The following is a 19,069-nucleotide window of genomic DNA, read 5'->3' on the forward strand; positions in this document are numbered from 1 at the left end:
CAGATAAGATTTTGTAGCACACAGCTGCTGAGCAACGAAAAGCAATTGTAGAGTGTGTGTAATGTAGCAAAAGCTGAGTTTATTTTTACTGCCAGGATGAAGAATCCGAGAAATTAAATCACTTCTCCTGGCAATATGTTGTTAAGTTCACATGTCTTGAAACGACTGCGAAATTATTTTTTGTACAAGGACTGTCGTACAGAAAAGGTGGGACACATCCACCTTCTTAACTAAGGGCAACTATCCCAAGACCAGGTGGGGCTCCCTACTATCAGCGATTGTCGTAAAGCGTATTTGGTCCAAAAGTAATATGTATGCCCTGTAGGTAAAAGCGAAAAGAAAATAGAGTGAAATAAATTTGCTTTTCATAACAACGAAAAGATAAAAAGTCCATAAATAAACCTTTTCTGATTAAAACTGTGGCAGCAACTTAGGTTTTGATCATGAAATGTAACCCAAAATCTACATGGCTGTTTTACGATGTAACAAATAGAGATAAGGAGATACTTGAAAGACACCCGTGTAAAGGATCTCTTGATGTGAAGCGATGGGACGGGATCGATTGCTGGTTTATTAGTTAAAGACCTATATGGATAGTGAGTACATGATCTCCCACGTTAGCTTTCACAGGTTTAGAACATTGAAATCAGTATTAAATAGTTTAGTAACATTGATATAATGCAAATTTATTCTATAAATCTTACACGAGTATCAAGTGCAATGTAAAATTATAATCAACCTATTCAATACGTCAAACTATGCATGTCTCGGCCAAAACATGTCACTCTGTTTTACATCGAAAATCCCAACTATTTAATGTAAAACCGACTTTGTGCTATGATAAGAACGTTTAAATTCGGCACTTTCGGCATTTTGCCTTAGACCATGGGAATACGACCTAACATGTAACTGGTGTAAATCCCAGAAGAGGAAACGATCTCGATTTATATTGGTCGCATTATTTGAAAAACTAGTAGCAAAGTGCATTGTCACCGCAATTGAATCCGCAATTGAAAAAACTGGCCTAACATTTAAAACAGGAAATATAGCGACAAAAGATGGCACGGGAAAAATAACACTTAAGACAACTTGCCTTAGAAATTTTCAAGGAGATCCTAACAAGACAATCTCCACCTCCACAGCGTCCGCAACTATACTGCCGGTCTCATATATTCCCAATAATAAAACTACCCATTATTACAATACATTAATCTTCACGATGACAATTATTAGTATTAGTATTACCACGTAATGCCTTATTTTACACCATATACACACTGATAAAATATATGCGAATAGAGCAAGTTTGCTGTACCACGGGACATTGGTATGGGTATATGCTTCAAGACAAAATTTTGGCACTTTAGTGATATTTTCGCCTCCTCTGCGGCTTATCTTAAGTCTTTCCTTTAACTTTTATAGTTTAAACAAATATCGTAATGGAATGGGAAGATACGTTCGATATGATTCCCCTTTATTAATTCAAATATGTAAAATTTCTGCTCATGTAAACGATTTTCGCCACGGCGCAATTCCTAGCTTATAGCAACAAACGGAAGTAGAATACATAAACTGAAAATAATAACGAAATATATAGACTGCAATCTTAATCGGAAAATTGAGGCAAGACTAGAAATCCCACTTTTTTTAAAAATATGCGAGTTCGTTGCTTACTAAAATAAATTGTTGGCAAGATTATCCCTAAATTCTGGGGAGAATTTTTTGAATTCAAAATTGGTTGTTAGTGGAATTGATTTTCAAAAACCAAATGTAGCCCTTGTAGTGATCCCCCCCCCCCCCCCAACTAAGTTCATCGTAATATTTGATATTGATATGATTAAAAAGGCTTTTATTGCACAAAGTTAGTGTGGAGATGCTGCAACTGGTTTACATCTAATAAGTTGCAAATATTACTAGGGTCGTTATAGTAAAAAATCAGACATAATCCCGTATGTTATAATTTGGCATCGGGGAAAAGGTAATAAAGAAAGCTGTAGAGAACAAATTGCCCTACATTTCTCTACAAATATACCCACAAACTTGCTTCAACGAACAGTAATATTGGGAGACAGAAATATACGAAGACACACAAGTTTTATCAAAATAAATAGTATAAAAACGGTTACTTTAGTTCTGCTTTAGCTTCCTCTTGGTCCTGTAATTTCTGCCACCTGACAATATTCTCACGAATGACATCACAGATTGAGGACACGGGAGGCAGAATTGTGGAAAGTAGCCTATATAGTGTACAAAAGTAGTTAAAAGTGCGTGGAAACATGTTGCCTGACTGTGTGAGAAAGGATAATGAACGGAGGGCTTGCACCTTCCAGCATTTACCTGCCACGTAAAAACGCGGGCCCAACGTAAAAACGCGGGCCCAATGTAAAACTAAATTTAATAAAATTTAAGTAACCTTACAAACCAAGAAATCTTAAAAAAGCTCCTCATAGCTTAAAAACATACAAATAATTTCTGAACAAATCAATTCTTCAAATGGTGCCCGACAAAAACTGTCAGCCGACCATTAAAATCAGTAGCCTCGCATTAAAATGGCCTCTCACTGAACAAGAAATCTTCAGGATCGGCCTTCGAACAGCCTTTCAAATCAAAAGACCTTCAAAAGCTTCTAACAATATGGTTTTCCTCAGGTAAAAAGACATCTTCAAACAGAATTAAGCTAAGAGCTGTACTCTACCTGTAGACGGGCAGTGCCACTTTAGAGCCAAACTCGACTTGCAATTTTGGAATACTCGCTTTCTCTCTGTCCATCATCTCCTTTGGTGTATAGCCAAGAGATTTTTCCTACGACAGGGCAAAGCAGTATAGAGCTTTCAATCAAATGAAAAGGTTCTACTTTAACGACATTTTATATTTGCTCTAGTACCTGACAGATTTTGGTCTCATGAGGCAGAAGATACATCAGCAATAGGGGGTAATTACTGATCTTCAAAAAACCTTCTGATCTCGCCTTGCTTGGTTAACTATTTAGAACATTTGCTCATCCAATAAAACTTTTTTGGACGGTTTTAAGTAGAGGAAATTGTCGGGAGGGGGGGAGCTAAAGCCCACGTAGGTTCCCCCCGCTTTCGCGGTCCCTGATATAACGTGTGCCTCGACAATAGGTTTCAAAGTTTTGCAGTAATTTAAAGAGAAAAAGAACGGAATAATAAATACTCGGCTAGTTGGATGTGCTACTTGACGTAAAGCTACAAAATCAATTCATTATTGCTGTTTCTAATCTAAACCAGAATCCGAAAGTGAACGGGTTTTACCTCTAGCATAACTTGTACATCATTTGGTGGCTTTTTCTACAGACAAATATCTAATCGTAATGTTAAATGATTTCCATCAATTAGTTGGCCTTATTTTAGTATAAAAAGAGGAAAAAGCTGTTGTTGACTTATCAAGTAATAGTTTTTGCCTCTCTTTTCAAGCCAATGCTCCCTGTCCTACTGGGTTTGCATTGAGATAAAAAGTTTTGAGTAACCTACCATATCTCCTTGGTTAAAGAATTCAGCATAAAGCAAGTCAGAAACTTTGTATGCTCCTTCCCATGGTTTTGTTTGGTCCGACAAATCACATGACGTCATCATTAAACAGGCAAGCATGCGGTGATGTCGTTTGTTTCCTTTGTTAAAACCGGCTGATGATAAAAATCGGGAAAACGCATCAACTTACTGACTGAACTGCAGCAGAGCCTTGTGGCAATACATTTCTGTTTACGTGTTTACAGGGCGAATAATCTTAAAGCTTCTTAGATCTTTCAGATTAGGCAACTGTTTTAACATCTCGCTGGGTAGAAGTTCATTGCAAATGCTTATCTCGAGTTCATCTAGAGATATGGTCTCAAAAATCTGAAATAAGATGCAACAACCGCTTGTAGCCTTGGTACGTTATAATGATACAATTCAAACTGATGGGTAATTACAGGGCCACTGGCAACTGGGGTAGGGAGATTATACCCGGAGGGAAGTTGTCATGTACCCTCAGGGGGTCCTCCCACTTTTTTGCACATCAAAAGAGCATGTTTGCAAAATCTTTTGTTTTGGGTCTTCAATTTGCTCTTGCCCCCTACTTTTAAGCTTCGCATCCTCTAGAATAGCGAATGACACGCCTACCTTTTGATAAATCTTCTAGATCTCGTAAGATCGTGAAGTGATTGGCCAAGTCCGTAGCTAAGATGATTGTTTGCATCAAGTCCAATGCGGTTTGATAATGCTGCAAATGACAACAAGATAAACATAAAAACAATGAAAGTTTTTTCGGGAGGAAGACTTCAAATTTCCCTTAGATTTTAAGTTATATAACTCCAAGTTATATACATCACCTTTAGGTAGAACAGCTTTTAGGCAAATGTTCTGCCGTTACTTGTTATCGACATGCATCGACATGTTTATTGTTACTGGTTACCGCCCTTTTTCAATATCTGCTGGTGATTTGCGTACGATCTTAAGGAACAAATAGTCCCGACTTCCATTAAAGAGGCATTTAATAAAACTGAATATAACTCCAAGGCATGTATCTCGGATTATGCAGTTGATTTAGGAGAAAAGCCACTAAGGGACTGATAAACTGATGAAATGCGGTTCGATATACACACGGCAAATAAGACACAAATATACAGAATGGTTTTCTTCAGGATAAAAGAACTAAATCTTTGACCGCTCTTAGCATCGAAACAAAATGGCTGCAAACTACTTCAATCCAGACCTCAAACCAATCATTAATTAAGAATTATGCCTTTTGAGAGAGAAATGTTCACCAAGAATATACCTTTTTGGAGAGATTTTCAAATAAATTGCATCCTTCACTGTGAATAATATGAATGGCTTGAGCGAAGTGATGTTTCTGAAGAAAATTAAACAAATACAACAATGAATTCAAAGGGAAGGTATTGAAAGTTTCGCGGACAAAAAAGAAATCTTATAGAGAGTTTTTCTTTCATATATTAGGGGTAGAACATTTCTAATAAACATATGCAATGGTAGTGCTTCGTGAAAGAGAAAGCTAGCTGGCCTGTTTTCCTAATCATTTATTTTCTGAAACACGTTTAAATGAAGGGAAAGTTATCATTAAGCGATCTTAAACAAAATAACGTCTCTTTTCTAATAGCTAACGTTGCAATGTAGGTATTTCAATAATAAGAAATTTATTATTAAATGAAATCTTGATAATTAAAAACGGTATGAAACCAACCTCCATGACTGAACCATCAGAGCTGTACAACGATGCAAGTACAGATTTCTACAACAGAAACACAATTCAAATTGAAGCAAATGCATTAAACTGAAATTGTTAGAACATATCAGACATATATAAACTATCAAAGTCTTGACAAACCATACAATCCATCTATCTAAATAACAATGTATCTTTCTATGCCTAACATATATTTGATGATAATGGTGATGTGATGCTGATGAACATGAAACCTTTTCACCGCTCCAGCTGTTCATCTGAACCACACCTACATAGTAGCATGAAGTTTTTTTCAAAACATTAAATCATTGAGGAATGAGGGCTTACCGATGCGACCTGGAACGAATTCGTGGTACCTCGATGATCCAAATCGTGACACAGACAAGACACAAACAACACAAAACATTCAATATCCCTAAAAACAGTAAAAATACTCTATCAGCCAGGATGATTTAAGCATGTGTTGAAATAAAGAGATCTTGAAGTTGCTAACTCCTTTCTCTCTAACCACAGGCTCTATGCAAAACGAATGGAAAATCAGGAATAATGTTTTGTTGCACCAAAAATAATTTAATTTGTTCGTTTCTTCGTTTGTACCATAAGTTTCAAAATCATCGTTTTCAAACGTTTTCGTTTCCAGTCAAAGATTTCTTGTTGGAAATTTAGACGAAGGAAAAAAAAAGAAAGCATTTTCTTAAAGACGGGATCTAACAATTTCAAAAAATGGGTCCGGTTGAGTTAGTCTTAAGCCAAATTACTAGAACGGTGAAAATTTGTACATGAAAATTAAGTGGTAATTAAAAAAATCATTGATGAAGAATTGTTTAAACATTAAGACATACTTAAGCATAGAAGCAGCCTCTGTATTCTTGAGTAGGAGGTAGCAGAAGTGAGCAACGGTCCAGGCGTGCGTCCAGTTGTGGTACGGAGGATCCCTATATCCTCGCTTTACAGTCAACACAAACCTGAATGGAACAATAGAAATAAGTTGCTTAAGGGCCTATACATTGAGTGATCGCAAGACTTAAATATTGTTCTTAAAAGGGTCATGGCACCAGTGCCGGGAAGAAACACAGAGCCTCTGTCTATTACAGTATTAGGTCGAAATAGAAACAAAAGAGTTTACAGATGTCCACAATAATGTCCGGTGCCTCTAAAAATCTAAGAAGTGCACTGGAAGAGATCAATTTTCTTTCAGCATTGCAAATGTTTGTAATTTTGCTTTTAAAAGTGCTGTTTTACCTTGCAAGTGTGCTCTCTCTGATTTTCCAGCGCTCGCAAAATCCCAGTTGTTGAAACATACTTAGTACGATCTACAAAAATAACATTAACATTTTTTTATAAAATTTATTTCAGAGCATTTAACAGTGATCGTTTTACGAATCCAAGTCACACAATTCATGATAAAAGAGTTGTTTATAAAAATGAAAAAAAATTTAACCCGGTCATGAGTTTTACTGTTGATAGATGATTTGGTTTTCCCAACGTGAGATAAAAGAGACTAGAATAGTTTTCGAGCCAAACCCGGTTTTGCTCCAGCTTTCATCCACGCATGGACACAAGTCAGGTCGATTTCAAATTAGAAAACTGCTTTTAACTTTAAAGTAAAAGTAATACGGTTACGTTGCCAAAATTGTTCAAGCCATTCCTGATTTCCCAAAGCCATAGGCCAGTCTAGGTTAGGCAAAGTTTCCAATGTGGCCCAGCAGTCATTAGGTGCCCACCCTGATTTCTGCTAACATTAAATATGAATGAATAGGATTTGATTCCTGTCTTGAAAGATGCCTTTTGGTGCGAAAGGTTTTAGCAGGAACGATATCTACACGGTGCTGATTTCGAACGGCATCAAACGGGAGCAGGGATAAATATTCTGGTGATTACATAAAGGTTCACTTTGGTAAAGGCTACAGATTTTAAGGTAACTATGGAAATGGTTACTAAGAGCGACAAACGAAGAAAAACATTCAGGGAAATCATATGATAAGAGACTGACCCGCACACCATCAGTATCAGGAAGGGCGATCCTTGGCATGAAATTAAAACTGTCCATATCTTTGTCAATTTCGTCCTTGGATGCAAACGGTTCTGTGGAATACTTTCGGATCTCTTGATGGCTGACCTGATAAGAAAGCAAGATAAAAACATTTTACGAGTTATATCTGTTTGGTCTTTATAACATTATTTAAATTAAATACAAATGAGATTCAATACTGCAATAAAACAATGTCTCAAAAAGCAGTCTATGAATTTGTTAGCTGATGAATGTTGAAAAGAATGAAAAAACTTTATGTCTTATCCATTTGGGATGTTTATTGCAAATCCGTTCAGCCAAATTCATCTTTGATTACCTAACATTAAATAGCTATATTTTCAGATTCAAGGGAAGCATTCAAAAAGAAAGTTTATGGTTAAGCTGTCCAACAAAAACTTTTTTTGAATTTCCATGAATATGCATAAAGAGATTTTTAAAATTTGACACAGCACTTCAGAAACAGAAAGGCGACTTTAAAGATACAGCGAAAAAGAATTTGGGAATTTCGCCCATGCGTGAGAACATGAAATAGATATAATCTAACCATCGCGAATCAAATAAAGTGAACATGAATCTATTTGACATTATTGTATGGATGACATACTTGCATATGATACATCATCATCTCGTTGGCCAACTTGCTTCTATGCTGAGATTCCATCGCCTTTTGATACAGCAGTGACTAATGGATACAGAAAAAATAATTGACAAAGGAAGAAATAATTACATTTATTAAACGTATAATTGGTAAAAAGCAGAGATTTGCCTTTGCAGGTTATGATGCAGAGATTTGCCTTTGCAGGTTATGATGCTTGAACGCAAAATGAATTATACAGAACATTCGTTTTATGCTATGATGTACGAAAGACTGTTGCATAAAAGAACCTTTAAAAGGGTGAATTCAAGCTTTTCTAATGTATTGTCCCATCTACAGTAAAAGGCATACGATTGTGAATGCAGTGGCGGACACTAGGGGGGGGGGGCGAGGGAGGCGACCGCCCCCCTAATACTTTAGACGACAATGGTCTTTTGTTCTAAAACAATGGGAAATGTGACGTCATCTTATTAAAACAATAGGCTTCCCTCCCCTGTATTTGACCAAGTGTCCGCCCCTGTGTAAATGTATTCAGTTTAGTATGTAAAAAGCCTTTCTACCAATATCCACTGATAGCTCCTGTCCATCTACAGGTTTTTTAAACATCGATTAGAAGATTTGTTTACATTTTCATCTTTCAACCTAACATAGCTATCAGTTCATACTATACTCTTCTTTCGCTTGAAAAAGATCGAAACACAGTCTGCCCATGCCTAAACTCAACACAGCTAGCTTTCTTGTAACCAAACATGACTACATCAAAGAGTTTACATAATTCTGATTGGCCAAAATAAAATTCTTGAACATAGGAAATATCGAATCTACTTTTCGGTTGGAAGGAACATAACGATTATGAAAACGGTTGAAAAAGTACTGAAAACGCATCTCATTCTATCCTTTTTTCCAAACCTGTGTTCAACCATGTTTGATTTAAATTGAAGAGCACGGACATGGCCTAAGCGCCTTCAGTTTTAGGCCCACGGTGCATCATGGAATTAACTCACCTGAACAAGACTGAGTCCACAAAATGTAGCGAATGATTCAGTCAGCTGCTCATCAAAGGCAGTAAAGCATAGCCCATTTCGTTTATTGCATAATTGTGACACACCAATCACCGTTGCGTCTACAATATTTTTAAGCTAATATCAATCTCCAAGACATTCTAAGTAACAGAACATTCTAGCAATGAAACGTTTGATGTAGATAAAAATTAAAGTTTCATAAATTTAGCATATTTAGAGTATTTAAGCACAGGAGGGCTCTCTCTACGTTTAGTTCAACTAGAGAGAGTGTCCTTTTTCAAGAATTCCATTACCTTAGATCTGTATTTTCCATCACTGTAATACTATCATATTGTTTTTTGTTTTTCATTTATTGTTCTCTGTTATTGGGTTTTAGAACTTGATATGAAAATGACGAAAAACATTTTTTATAATTTTTCCCAAATAACGTCTCAAACAGGGGACAAAGCTTTGTATTATTTAATTATCCAAAATAATCATCATAATGTAAGGACATGGAGGCACGAGATATGGATACAGGGTTTTCTTCTAGTCTGGATACAGGGATACAGGGTTTGTTTGGACGACGTACAGATTCCCTTCTAGACTGTTTTTGAATATCTGCCTTACCTCAAAAAATCACAAGGTCGTTGAGATTTAAAAAGCAGCCAAATAAATGAAATTGAAAGGCGAATTACCTGCCTCGTTTTTAATAGGAAAGCACAAGATGTTTCTAGAAAAAAAGAAAATATTTAGATTTTTGTAAATTCAAAGGAGCTGCGAATGAAATTTACGTGAAGAAATATGTTAGATACTAACGCAAAGGTTTGTTTGCGTTTTGGAAGTATGTTATTGATGAAATACGATTGCCTTTTGCGTATAGAAGATGATGTCATCACCAGGCAACTGGGAAATCATCGATAATAGAAGGACTAAACTAAGACACAACAAGAGCAACTGATAATCGTATCAAGTGAGAAACTCGGAATAGCAACTTAGAGCCGTCCAGATCGAAACACCAACGCCTGTACAGCTCTGCATATACGGCATCCAACACTTTATAACATACTGGGAAACAATAATTTTCATTAAATTCCCAAATCAATATATTTTTTGAATTATTCATAACAGAGCAAAATAATACCTCTTCTTCAAGAAGTCTGACTTAAACAGACTCACAAGATTTGATATAAATCATAAAAATAAAGGAAGAAGTTAGGAAATATTGGGTAAAAATATACCTTGTTTTGAAACCAGTTTGTATATCTACCTCTCTGTAAAACAGCGGATGTGAATATGCGTCTGGAATATTGAGCATTTTTCCTAAAACAGCAAAAGGCATCTAAATATTAGCGATATACGGTGAAATCAAATAATAAATGAAGTTATAACAAGCTAAAGCCGAGAGTGTTCCCATCTGGATTGTCAGATAGTGATGGCTTACTTCAATTACTGAGCTATAGGTGTTAACGAAATTGCATGTCGCCTGAAAGTTTGATGATCATGATGATGAAGTTGATGATTATGACGTAACGAAAATCAGAAGAAGCCTCCGCTCTTGCAAGTAGAAGCGTCCTGAATTTTGTCACAATTTCATACGAATTTTCGAGTTAAACCAAGTCAAGTTTGAACAATTTTTTGGCGATACAGAACTTGAAAATGGCTTTGAAAAAAGGAAACATTTCACAACATACTACTTAAACCATTTTCGTCTTACACTCTTCAGGGTACAAAACGTCAAAATAAGGGTCCGAAAGAACACGATCAGACGAAAAAGCTTTAAGCAATATGTTGTGAAATGTTTCCTTTTTCAAAGCCATTTTCAAGTCAAGTTTAGTGTTTAGCGGAAGATTGTTTAGAGAGTTTAAAGCAATATAAAATGCTACAAAATCCATAATAAATACCTGTGGTAGCAACATGACCTGCAATTCCATGGGACAGAGGTATGCGAAGCTCATTTTCCTAAGAATGGACATGCACAAATGGATCAGCATAAGGTAATTTCGTGTGGAATAAGAATATGTTAAACACTGAAATATGTGTACGCTTTCGGAAAAACAGTTTTATGGACAGAAGGTATCGGACAACTTAAGTTAAAAAAATTGAAGGGCAACTTTTAGGAGCTGAAGACGAAGTTTCAAAGTACAAAGAGATGCGACATCTGGGACAATATCTTGTTTTTATTTGCTATAGGCACACAGAGACAGTTCAATATACAAAAAGATGCCTAACAGGAATTTAAAGATAGACGTTTGTGATAAATACTTATATCAGGTAAAATGATAAGTACCTCATCGTCTTTGGTCGTTTCTCCATCAAACACTTTTGCAACTAGTTCGTCCCTGTCTTGATCAACCAAGAACAAAGAACACCTTCAAACAAATAATACAAAAATGATTCCAAAATAAAAAATCAAGAGGGATTGATAACTTTGTGCCTAATTCCCTCCCCCTTCTATGTTACATTGGCAAAGAGCCTCCATCGATTCTTCACATGCAACAATTTTGTCAATGGCTTAAAAACAACAACACAAAAACGCAAAATTAAATACAAGCGGCTGAAAAAAGCATTGATATCCAATAATTGTTTATCAAATTATTAGAAATATCACTATTTCCAAACAGACGGTACCTTTCTGCATTCGTTATATTTCGAGCCTCCTCCATGATTTTCCGTAAGATTGAGTCGAGATTATCTAGAAATGGATGGAGGATTATCGAATCAAGAAGGTTTAGCTGCATACGGTAAGCTCTAATTCGGTATCATATGAAAAAAATGTGACTATTAACTTATGAGTACAAAATGAAATCAATACGAAGGATTTTAGACAAAATCATCAAGTTTTCCAGCCCAACAAAATTTTTTGAAGTATATGATATCTTCATGGGTAAGCAAATTTTGGAGTTGCCACATAGTGAAATAATTACCACATTCCTGGGCAGCGTACTTTTCAGAAACCTCCCTGTGAAGCTAACTTAGAATGCTGAATATCTAAGGTGTATGAATACTTTGATCTTGTTTTACATCGTCCCTATCCGGTCCTGTATTGAGTCAGTCACAGTTGAATTTCATCATAAAAAATTCATATAGTTCTGGACATTACTAACTGTGAAATTGTAGATGAGTAAACATACATACCGAGATGAGTAAACAGATTTCTCGTCACTGACAATAAGCACTGAAATTGAAGCAAAACATATATTTTCACTTTTATTTGAGAAATTCAATAGAGTTTTGTGACGACCATACAGACTTCAAGATTGGTCACTAGGTTGAGATAATTTCTCCTTTAAAAATCTGATTACTTCTTCAGCAGGCGGCAACCTAAAACATCTCGCCAATCATGATTATTGAATATTCTGTAGCTTTCTTTTCGATTTATCACACTTCTATTATCAGGTTTCCTACATACTTAGATGGGCAATTTTTCTTCAGGAGAGAATAGTGACACCTTATTACGTCAGAAAAACAATAAATCAATCATATCATAACGGCAGGACTATTATTCATCTCTCTAGTTGACATTGTCCAATTTTAAAGTTCCAGCGAAACACCAATGCATGCAAAACAATACGAATAAGACCAGCAGATTTGAAAATGAACCACAAAAACATCTATGACACTTTCAAAAGCTGATGTATGACAGAAAGCATTGACTGCCAGAATATCCATCTACGTGTAACGAATAGAAGGCAATATGGTCTTATTTGATCGATAAAAACAGGAATTTAGATTTTAAGGAAGCGTCAAATACAAAATAAATTTTAATGGTAGCTTAGCAGTGACGCGTAGTGCAATAACGTACTTCATTTTTTCGTTTTATGATCATTTCAGCCTTCCACAATAGTCCATTCTTCAGTGCCGGCGCGCATTGATTAGCTACGTCACCAAGCAACGTTTGGTCAGTTGCTGAGAAGCTGGTGTGAAAAAAACATTATTTTTTGAGAGGCTAACAAAAATGAATAATCTTTAGGCAAGCATAAGAGAAAAGATATGCACCTTCAGGACGGTTCACAAGAAGATTACTTTATTTGCTAGTCAGAATGCCTAGTACTGAACATCACTCTAAAATCACAAGAAAATACAACTATGTAGCAGGATTATACGATTACGAGGTTATGATTACGAGATTATCATGCGTAACTGTTATGCTAGCCTCGTTTCCGTTTGTATATAACACTTAGCCTTTTGTTCAGAAATTTAATCAGTGACTTCACAAAGTGACAAGGTATTTCGGTAAGTCTGATCTTTATTCCTGTTCTGGGGGAGGGGAGTTGGTCTTGGCAAATTTTGTCCAAATTTAAGTAGGGATTTCCTAAGCAACAGAAGACGTAACACATGCGCGAAAATTTAAAAGCAGTGTAGTGGATCATATATATGTGAAGTGATCTGACTTATGAGATTTCGGTAAAAAAGGAGAATATCACTTGCCTTTTGCCTCCGTCTTTGTTCATTAAACATATAAAGGCGATAAGTTCATCGTGGACATCCATGACGGGAAGGATAAGCAAGGAATTCACACTAATTTCTACAGAGAGAGAAAACCAGATTATGATTGGAAAAAATCATATTCATTCGATTCAGTGACATTTAGCGAGGAAAATGTTGATGAATAATATAAAATTATAAACACTCGCGGTTCTTACTTCCAGATACAAATTACGTTTATTGTAATAACTTACAAGTTTTTAAAGATATTAAACATTCAATAGAGAGCACTACTTTGGAGAGCATGAAGTTTATTTGAAATTTTGAACTTGGTAGACAACGCAAAATTTGATTACCTAATTTGAAATAGTTGGTGAGTTTCTTAAAATCACGGTCTTCGTCTGAATCCTGAAAAGCAAAGACAGCTATTAGACTTAGACACAAACCTAGTGCACCAACTTTAATCAACCTATTTATTGTTACTAAATATACTTTAGTTACATCTGAATTATAGCAACCGAATCAAGCAGCATCTACAATGACATCAAGTACGAATCTAACCAAAGATCCAAAAATTTCGCAAAACCTATTCAGAATTCCTTATTATAGTTCTGCACCGGTGTACAGTCGTAATATTGCGTATGAACCTCTCTTCTTGGAACTTCGTGCTATTGGTGTCTCCGATGCGTCTTTGATTTGCCTCCGATGCGTCTTCGATATGCCTCTGATGCGTTAACGGCGTCGTCCTTGTTTATCATTGGTGCGTTAACGGCGTCGTCCTTGTTTAGGTTACTCCATATCGAAGAATTTTGTTAAGTCCACATAAAACTCGGTTTTAGATTTGCCAAAAATTCAAAGTTGATTTTTACCAATAAAAGTGAATTTCGCCACAGATAAGTGACGATTAGAATTTTAAAAAGTACACTCGTTGCTAGGAGTTATGTACAAGAAATTATGGGTTAATTGAAAAGAAGAGAGTGAAGGATTGCCAACGAACTATAGTATGAGAAAGTGGAAGCTTTCACAAAAAATTTGACGAGAGTAAAGATCTTTCAACTAATTGTATTAATAAGTAAGTATTGTATTCATTACTTGATACGATTTGCATTAAAATAGATTGTTTCTCACCTTGGCGAAATCTAGGCAGGCAGCTTTCGGGTCAGTAAAACGCGTCGCAAAACAGCTTCTGCATATCTGATAGGATAAAAGCAGTTAGTTAAAAGATTACAAAGTGGTTTGGAAAAAATGATAATCATTAAGTTTTGTAACAAAATATGGTAAACTCAACATGCTAACTAGAAAATTTCTACGATTTTACAGTGCTCGATTTTAAGACGTTTATTCGTTAAGGGTTAGACGGAGATGAACCTGTGAAGTAAAGCCTTTCACAGTAAAAGGTTACATACAAATGACTAAGCCACTCTGCCCCGCCATAATGAAGCAATTGAATTGAAACCGGGTTAAGGTCAAGTAGGTCTTTGCTTTTAATTTCCCTTTCAGCATGATCCCCTTTTTCGGGCAAGAGGAGATGAAGCGTCAAACTTACATCATCACAATGAGTTACGATAAAAAGAAATGACAACCCAGGCCATTAATAAAGGGAAAGAAATGCTCACCTCAAAACGATATTCTGAACTGACAACTGTTTGACCGAATACCTACAAAGCAACAAACTTAGATAGGAATGAAAGTTTTCAAAGACTGTCAAGATAGCAGTGAAATTTTCAAAACTGGCACAACTGACAGTGTGGTAAAGTTATGACAACATGAAATCTATTTTTAGAGACTTTAGATTTTGCGCACTTAGAGGTGATTAATAGAGCTCTTTCAGTTTCAAGTTGCACAAACACTTTTTGTAAAGTCATCACTTTGCCACTCTGATGGGAAGAACTGTTGGGAAGTTTATAAATCTGTTGCGCCAGGTACTTGAAATAAAATCCTTGATTTACAGTGTAGCTTTTAGGATAAGTAGCTCGCACCAATAAACACACGTTAACAGATCATGTGTAAAACATGGGCTTAACTAGTATATTAACACCTCTTGTACACGAAAAATTCAGAAAATATCATGCAAAACATCTTATTATTAATATGAAGTGGTAGGCAGAGAACTAAAACGGTGAAGAATAGAAAGGAAACATAACGACAAGATGTAGAGGTTGAAGGACAACTTCAATGGCACGTCCTCGGATGTTACTCAATGGTACGACAAACAACCTTGATACTTACATTGGTGAAAAGTTCATCAGAAGAATGGTCAACCAATAGCACGGTTCCATATCTCGCATTCACAATATTGGACAACTGAAAGAGATAATAATTTGAGCATTCTCCCTTTAAACGTAATTTATAGCGCCACAAATATCTACGAACCCATGCTAGATATAGAAACAAGGGCAAGCACCATTAGTCGATGGTGATTCTCGTTTGCTTTCTCTTCGTATCGAAGTTGTTACAAGGAAGCTCGTATAACTCCAATCGGAGTTCACTGAGCCTCCACCAATTTTAATTTTTTGATTGGTAAGTTATGTTAACTGTTGAAAGAGATCATCAACTAGTAATGTGCAACTTCATCATATGCATTCTCTAAGATAAGCATGCAAAAGTCAAGTTTTGAATTTTTTTGCAAATTAATAAAAGTTAAAGCAATAAAAGTAATCCAGAATGAGCACTCACTTGGGTTGCTATCTTTCGGCAAACGACATTCAAATCTTTGTCATATATTCTTCCTACGAAACAAGATAACACATTGAAATAAGAAAACCTGATATTCGATAATAAGTGTATCTTTGACTCGATTCCTAGCACCTGTCAACCTGGTCTAAGAAGGCATGGCGATAAACGATGACCCACACCAAAACATGTCATGTCATATCGTATTATGTACATAATATGTTAACATACTGTCATCCTAAAATCAAAGCTATCCCTGATAAAAAGTTTATCAACTACGTCTTAATGATTAAAAACAGTCCTGATTAATTTCCATCAAGTTAAATATTTTGGGCAGAGTTAACTTCAAAATTTAATGTATGTTTAAAAACGAAAGGTGCAGTAGCCAGCTTGTAATCTTTATTTGGTAATAAGCTTAAATTTGTAGTTTACAGTTATGAATCTGAAATCTGGGTATTAAATTCACAAGCTGTTTAATACTAATTGCGGGTGGACTGACCGAGGGACTTACAGACGGAAGGAGGGATGGAAGAACTGACGGACGGGCACACAATTAAAACAAATGAAGGTACGCGAATGAATGAAAGATCGAACGACTTATAAAACTGTTATGTTGTCAGAGTTTAGATTTAGGAAAATCAATCTTCCTGCTACTCATATGAATTGTGCAATGTCTATCGAAAAAAGGAAAAAGTCGGAAATTGGGATGTCAAGATAGTTTTCTGAAGTATTACATATTATTTCGGGTCAGCAACAAGAGGCAACCAAACATAATCTCCTTAGGGTTCAGGTGTGAGATCAATAACACCACTGTCTGCTATTAATCAAATATTGTCTCAATGAGGTAAACTTTTCTTTTCTTCTTTATTTCCAGAACTTCAACGAAAGGCAAGTACCTGCCTGTTCAGTCGTATCAACTTCAGCTCTTTTGCATCCTGCCTTAAATTTGGTTGCTAAATTAGCGATTATTAATAAAAATTGATTTTGAATAAAGTTCACTCCAATCTGCAAATGTTTACACGACCACCAGTTAAGCCTTTTCAAAACGCTTGTCAGTTGCGGGGGAGAAATTTAACGATCAAGTGCTAAATAAGCACCCTTTTGAAAGCGCGGGCATCGTAAATTGATGCTCGCACTGCCCGCAAGCCGCCGTATCGTATAGGAAGGCAGCTTTTACAGGAAAGACCAATACAGCGTGTGTGTTTTTGAACCCGTTACTTCTTTAATGGTTGCTTTTTAGATATACGGAAAAGTTTAAGTCGAATTGATAAGATATGTACATAATACAGCTCCTTAATCCGATTTTCAACGCAAGTCAAAATATACAAGTTTCTCGTATGTGAATTGAAATCTTGCACTCCATCAACGATGGGCTGCTTGTAAACAAACGTTATATTAATCCTTCGACTTTCAGTTCCATAGTAATCAGATTTACTATGAAAGACCTTAATTTCAACGAAGGTTTCTACTGATGGGGGAATGAGGGTATTCATTAATTTTTGAAGTGGAAGGCTCACATTAAAAGTAGGCGTCTATAAGTTTGTGCAGCCTTACTTAAGTGTAGGTGAAAGTAGGCGGCGAAGGTTTGGTAAGTAAGCGGCGGACTTTCGCCGGTTGCAGGGTTCTAATGAAATCCCTAAGGAATCAGCATGTCCTCCAGTAATGCATCTTTGATAAGCTTAATACGTACGTAGAAAGATACAAAAAAACTTGACAGGAAAGAAACTTAGAGATGCAGCCTCGTCCGTCATGAGGCACGTTCACCTAACGCCGGTTTTTCACAGCACTTCGGCACCGTGCGCGCCACAAATTGTCCGCCTTCACGGGTTGCTATTAAAGTTTTGACAATCTTGTCATGGTTACTGTCTACGTGAATTGAAATATTTCCCAATCTTGAGATACAACTAAAGCTTGATGATTACGAAAGCTAATTGAAATTCAATCTAAAACGTGTTTGCAGCAAGCTTTAGTATCTTTGGTATCGTGGCTTGATTTCGTGGCTTGAATACATTAGCAGATGCAGCGAAGTGTAGCATTAAAAAGAGGCTTTCTTATTAATTACTGCAAATGGTTTCTTCGATCCCTGCTGAGAAGGTTGGTTTCTGGGTAGAGCTGACCACAAGCGCTATGAACAGGATTACGTCATCAGTAGGGGACTTGTTTAAAACTAATGAGGCAACCAGCAAAAGATGACGTCAAAATTAGTTTTCAGGAGGATCATCTATTTATAATGAACTGGCTTTTTGGAACAGCCACACCCTCGGGTTGTTTGCGCGGTTAATTAAGCTGGTAAAAGAGCTTGCGCTTCGCTTCAAAAACATTTGTGTGAAGGTTGACATTTGGAATTCTAGCCACAAATATTGAAGCTTTTCAAACTTCAGAAAATGGAGTATGACAAAATACGCTTATGATATTTAATTACCTAGCCAGAACTGTTTAATGGACGGGATAAGGCTACCTAGTTTTACAAAAGCTTGGATTCAGCAATATGGACTTTTGTTGCCTTGTATTTCAACCAAGCTCACATTCTGGGAGCCATTAAGTTTCAGAAAATTGATCAATTAAGTTACTTCTCCGATAAAAGCTTCTTGGAAAGTCAAGTGGAAAAGTTTCAACTCAAATTGCTTTGCTATAAGAACAGTTCTTGCAAACATTTCCATAACTGTTAAAGTATCTACAACACATGTGCTTGGAAAATTCAAATACGAAAATAAAATTGTTTGTACCTAATTCAGCAACAATATTTGACTTCGCTCTTGCAATTAGCATGTCACTAAGTCGTGCATATGCTTGCGAAACCTAGCAAAAATGAACTTAAAGTGAGACTTTGTAGCAGAGAGAATAATTTTAAGGGAGAGGTGCTCCCTTAGTTCATAAGGTTAATCAAAACGAGTAAGCTGTGCTTGCTACTTCCAATAGGGAGTAGAAATTGTTCATTTGAAACCACCATTAGATCGAACAGCATAACATGTTCATGGCAGAAACAAGTTTTCCTACAAACATTTTCCTGGAATACTCTTCTTGAAAGATGCTCTGAGGTCAAGGTTAACCGTGAACATAGAAGTACAAAAACAAAAATTCTGGACTGGATTAGAAAAAGATCTGCAGATGGTACTGATAATTAGAGAAACTGTTGACCTG

General features: G+C 36.1%; 1 protein-coding gene across 2 annotated transcripts in view; it reads right to left on the reverse strand.

Annotated features, from left to right (window-relative positions):
• Positions 1-353: 353 nt before the first annotated feature.
• Positions 354-19,069, reverse strand: part of LOC135686872 (cGMP-dependent 3',5'-cyclic phosphodiesterase-like) — a 51,558-nt gene continuing 32,842 nt past the window's right edge. For both annotated transcript variants that reach the window (XM_065203238.2, XM_089109095.1), the window contains exons 7-32: positions 18,655-18,727; positions 15,932-15,984; positions 15,485-15,559; positions 14,872-14,913; positions 14,384-14,449; positions 13,612-13,663; positions 13,259-13,355; positions 12,633-12,744; positions 11,966-12,005; positions 11,459-11,522; positions 11,118-11,199; positions 10,732-10,789; positions 10,069-10,150; positions 9,526-9,560; positions 8,831-8,949; positions 7,836-7,913; positions 7,193-7,318; positions 6,442-6,512; positions 6,042-6,164; positions 5,527-5,614; positions 5,197-5,244; positions 4,774-4,848; positions 4,119-4,218; positions 3,492-3,643; positions 2,696-2,802; positions 354-2,237 (exon numbers count right to left, since the gene is read on the reverse strand). In XM_065203238.2, coding sequence (XP_065059310.2) covers positions 2,123-2,237; positions 2,696-2,802; positions 3,492-3,643; positions 4,119-4,218; positions 4,774-4,848; positions 5,197-5,244; positions 5,527-5,614; positions 6,042-6,164; positions 6,442-6,512; positions 7,193-7,318; positions 7,836-7,913; positions 8,831-8,949; positions 9,526-9,560; positions 10,069-10,150; positions 10,732-10,789; positions 11,118-11,199; positions 11,459-11,522; positions 11,966-12,005; positions 12,633-12,744; positions 13,259-13,355; positions 13,612-13,663; positions 14,384-14,449; positions 14,872-14,913; positions 15,485-15,559; positions 15,932-15,984; positions 18,655-18,727 — 2,133 coding nt within the window. In that variant the 3' untranslated portion in view covers positions 354-2,122. The remainder of the gene's footprint in view (positions 2,238-2,695; positions 2,803-3,491; positions 3,644-4,118; positions 4,219-4,773; positions 4,849-5,196; positions 5,245-5,526; positions 5,615-6,041; positions 6,165-6,441; positions 6,513-7,192; positions 7,319-7,835; positions 7,914-8,830; positions 8,950-9,525; positions 9,561-10,068; positions 10,151-10,731; positions 10,790-11,117; positions 11,200-11,458; positions 11,523-11,965; positions 12,006-12,632; positions 12,745-13,258; positions 13,356-13,611; positions 13,664-14,383; positions 14,450-14,871; positions 14,914-15,484; positions 15,560-15,931; positions 15,985-18,654; positions 18,728-19,069) is intronic.

This window comes from Rhopilema esculentum, chromosome 6 (genome assembly GCF_057945365.1).
Source record: "Rhopilema esculentum isolate cy_ngs chromosome 6, ASM5794536v1, whole genome shotgun sequence".
Taxonomy (NCBI): Eukaryota; Metazoa; Cnidaria; class Scyphozoa; order Rhizostomeae; family Rhizostomatidae; genus Rhopilema; species Rhopilema esculentum.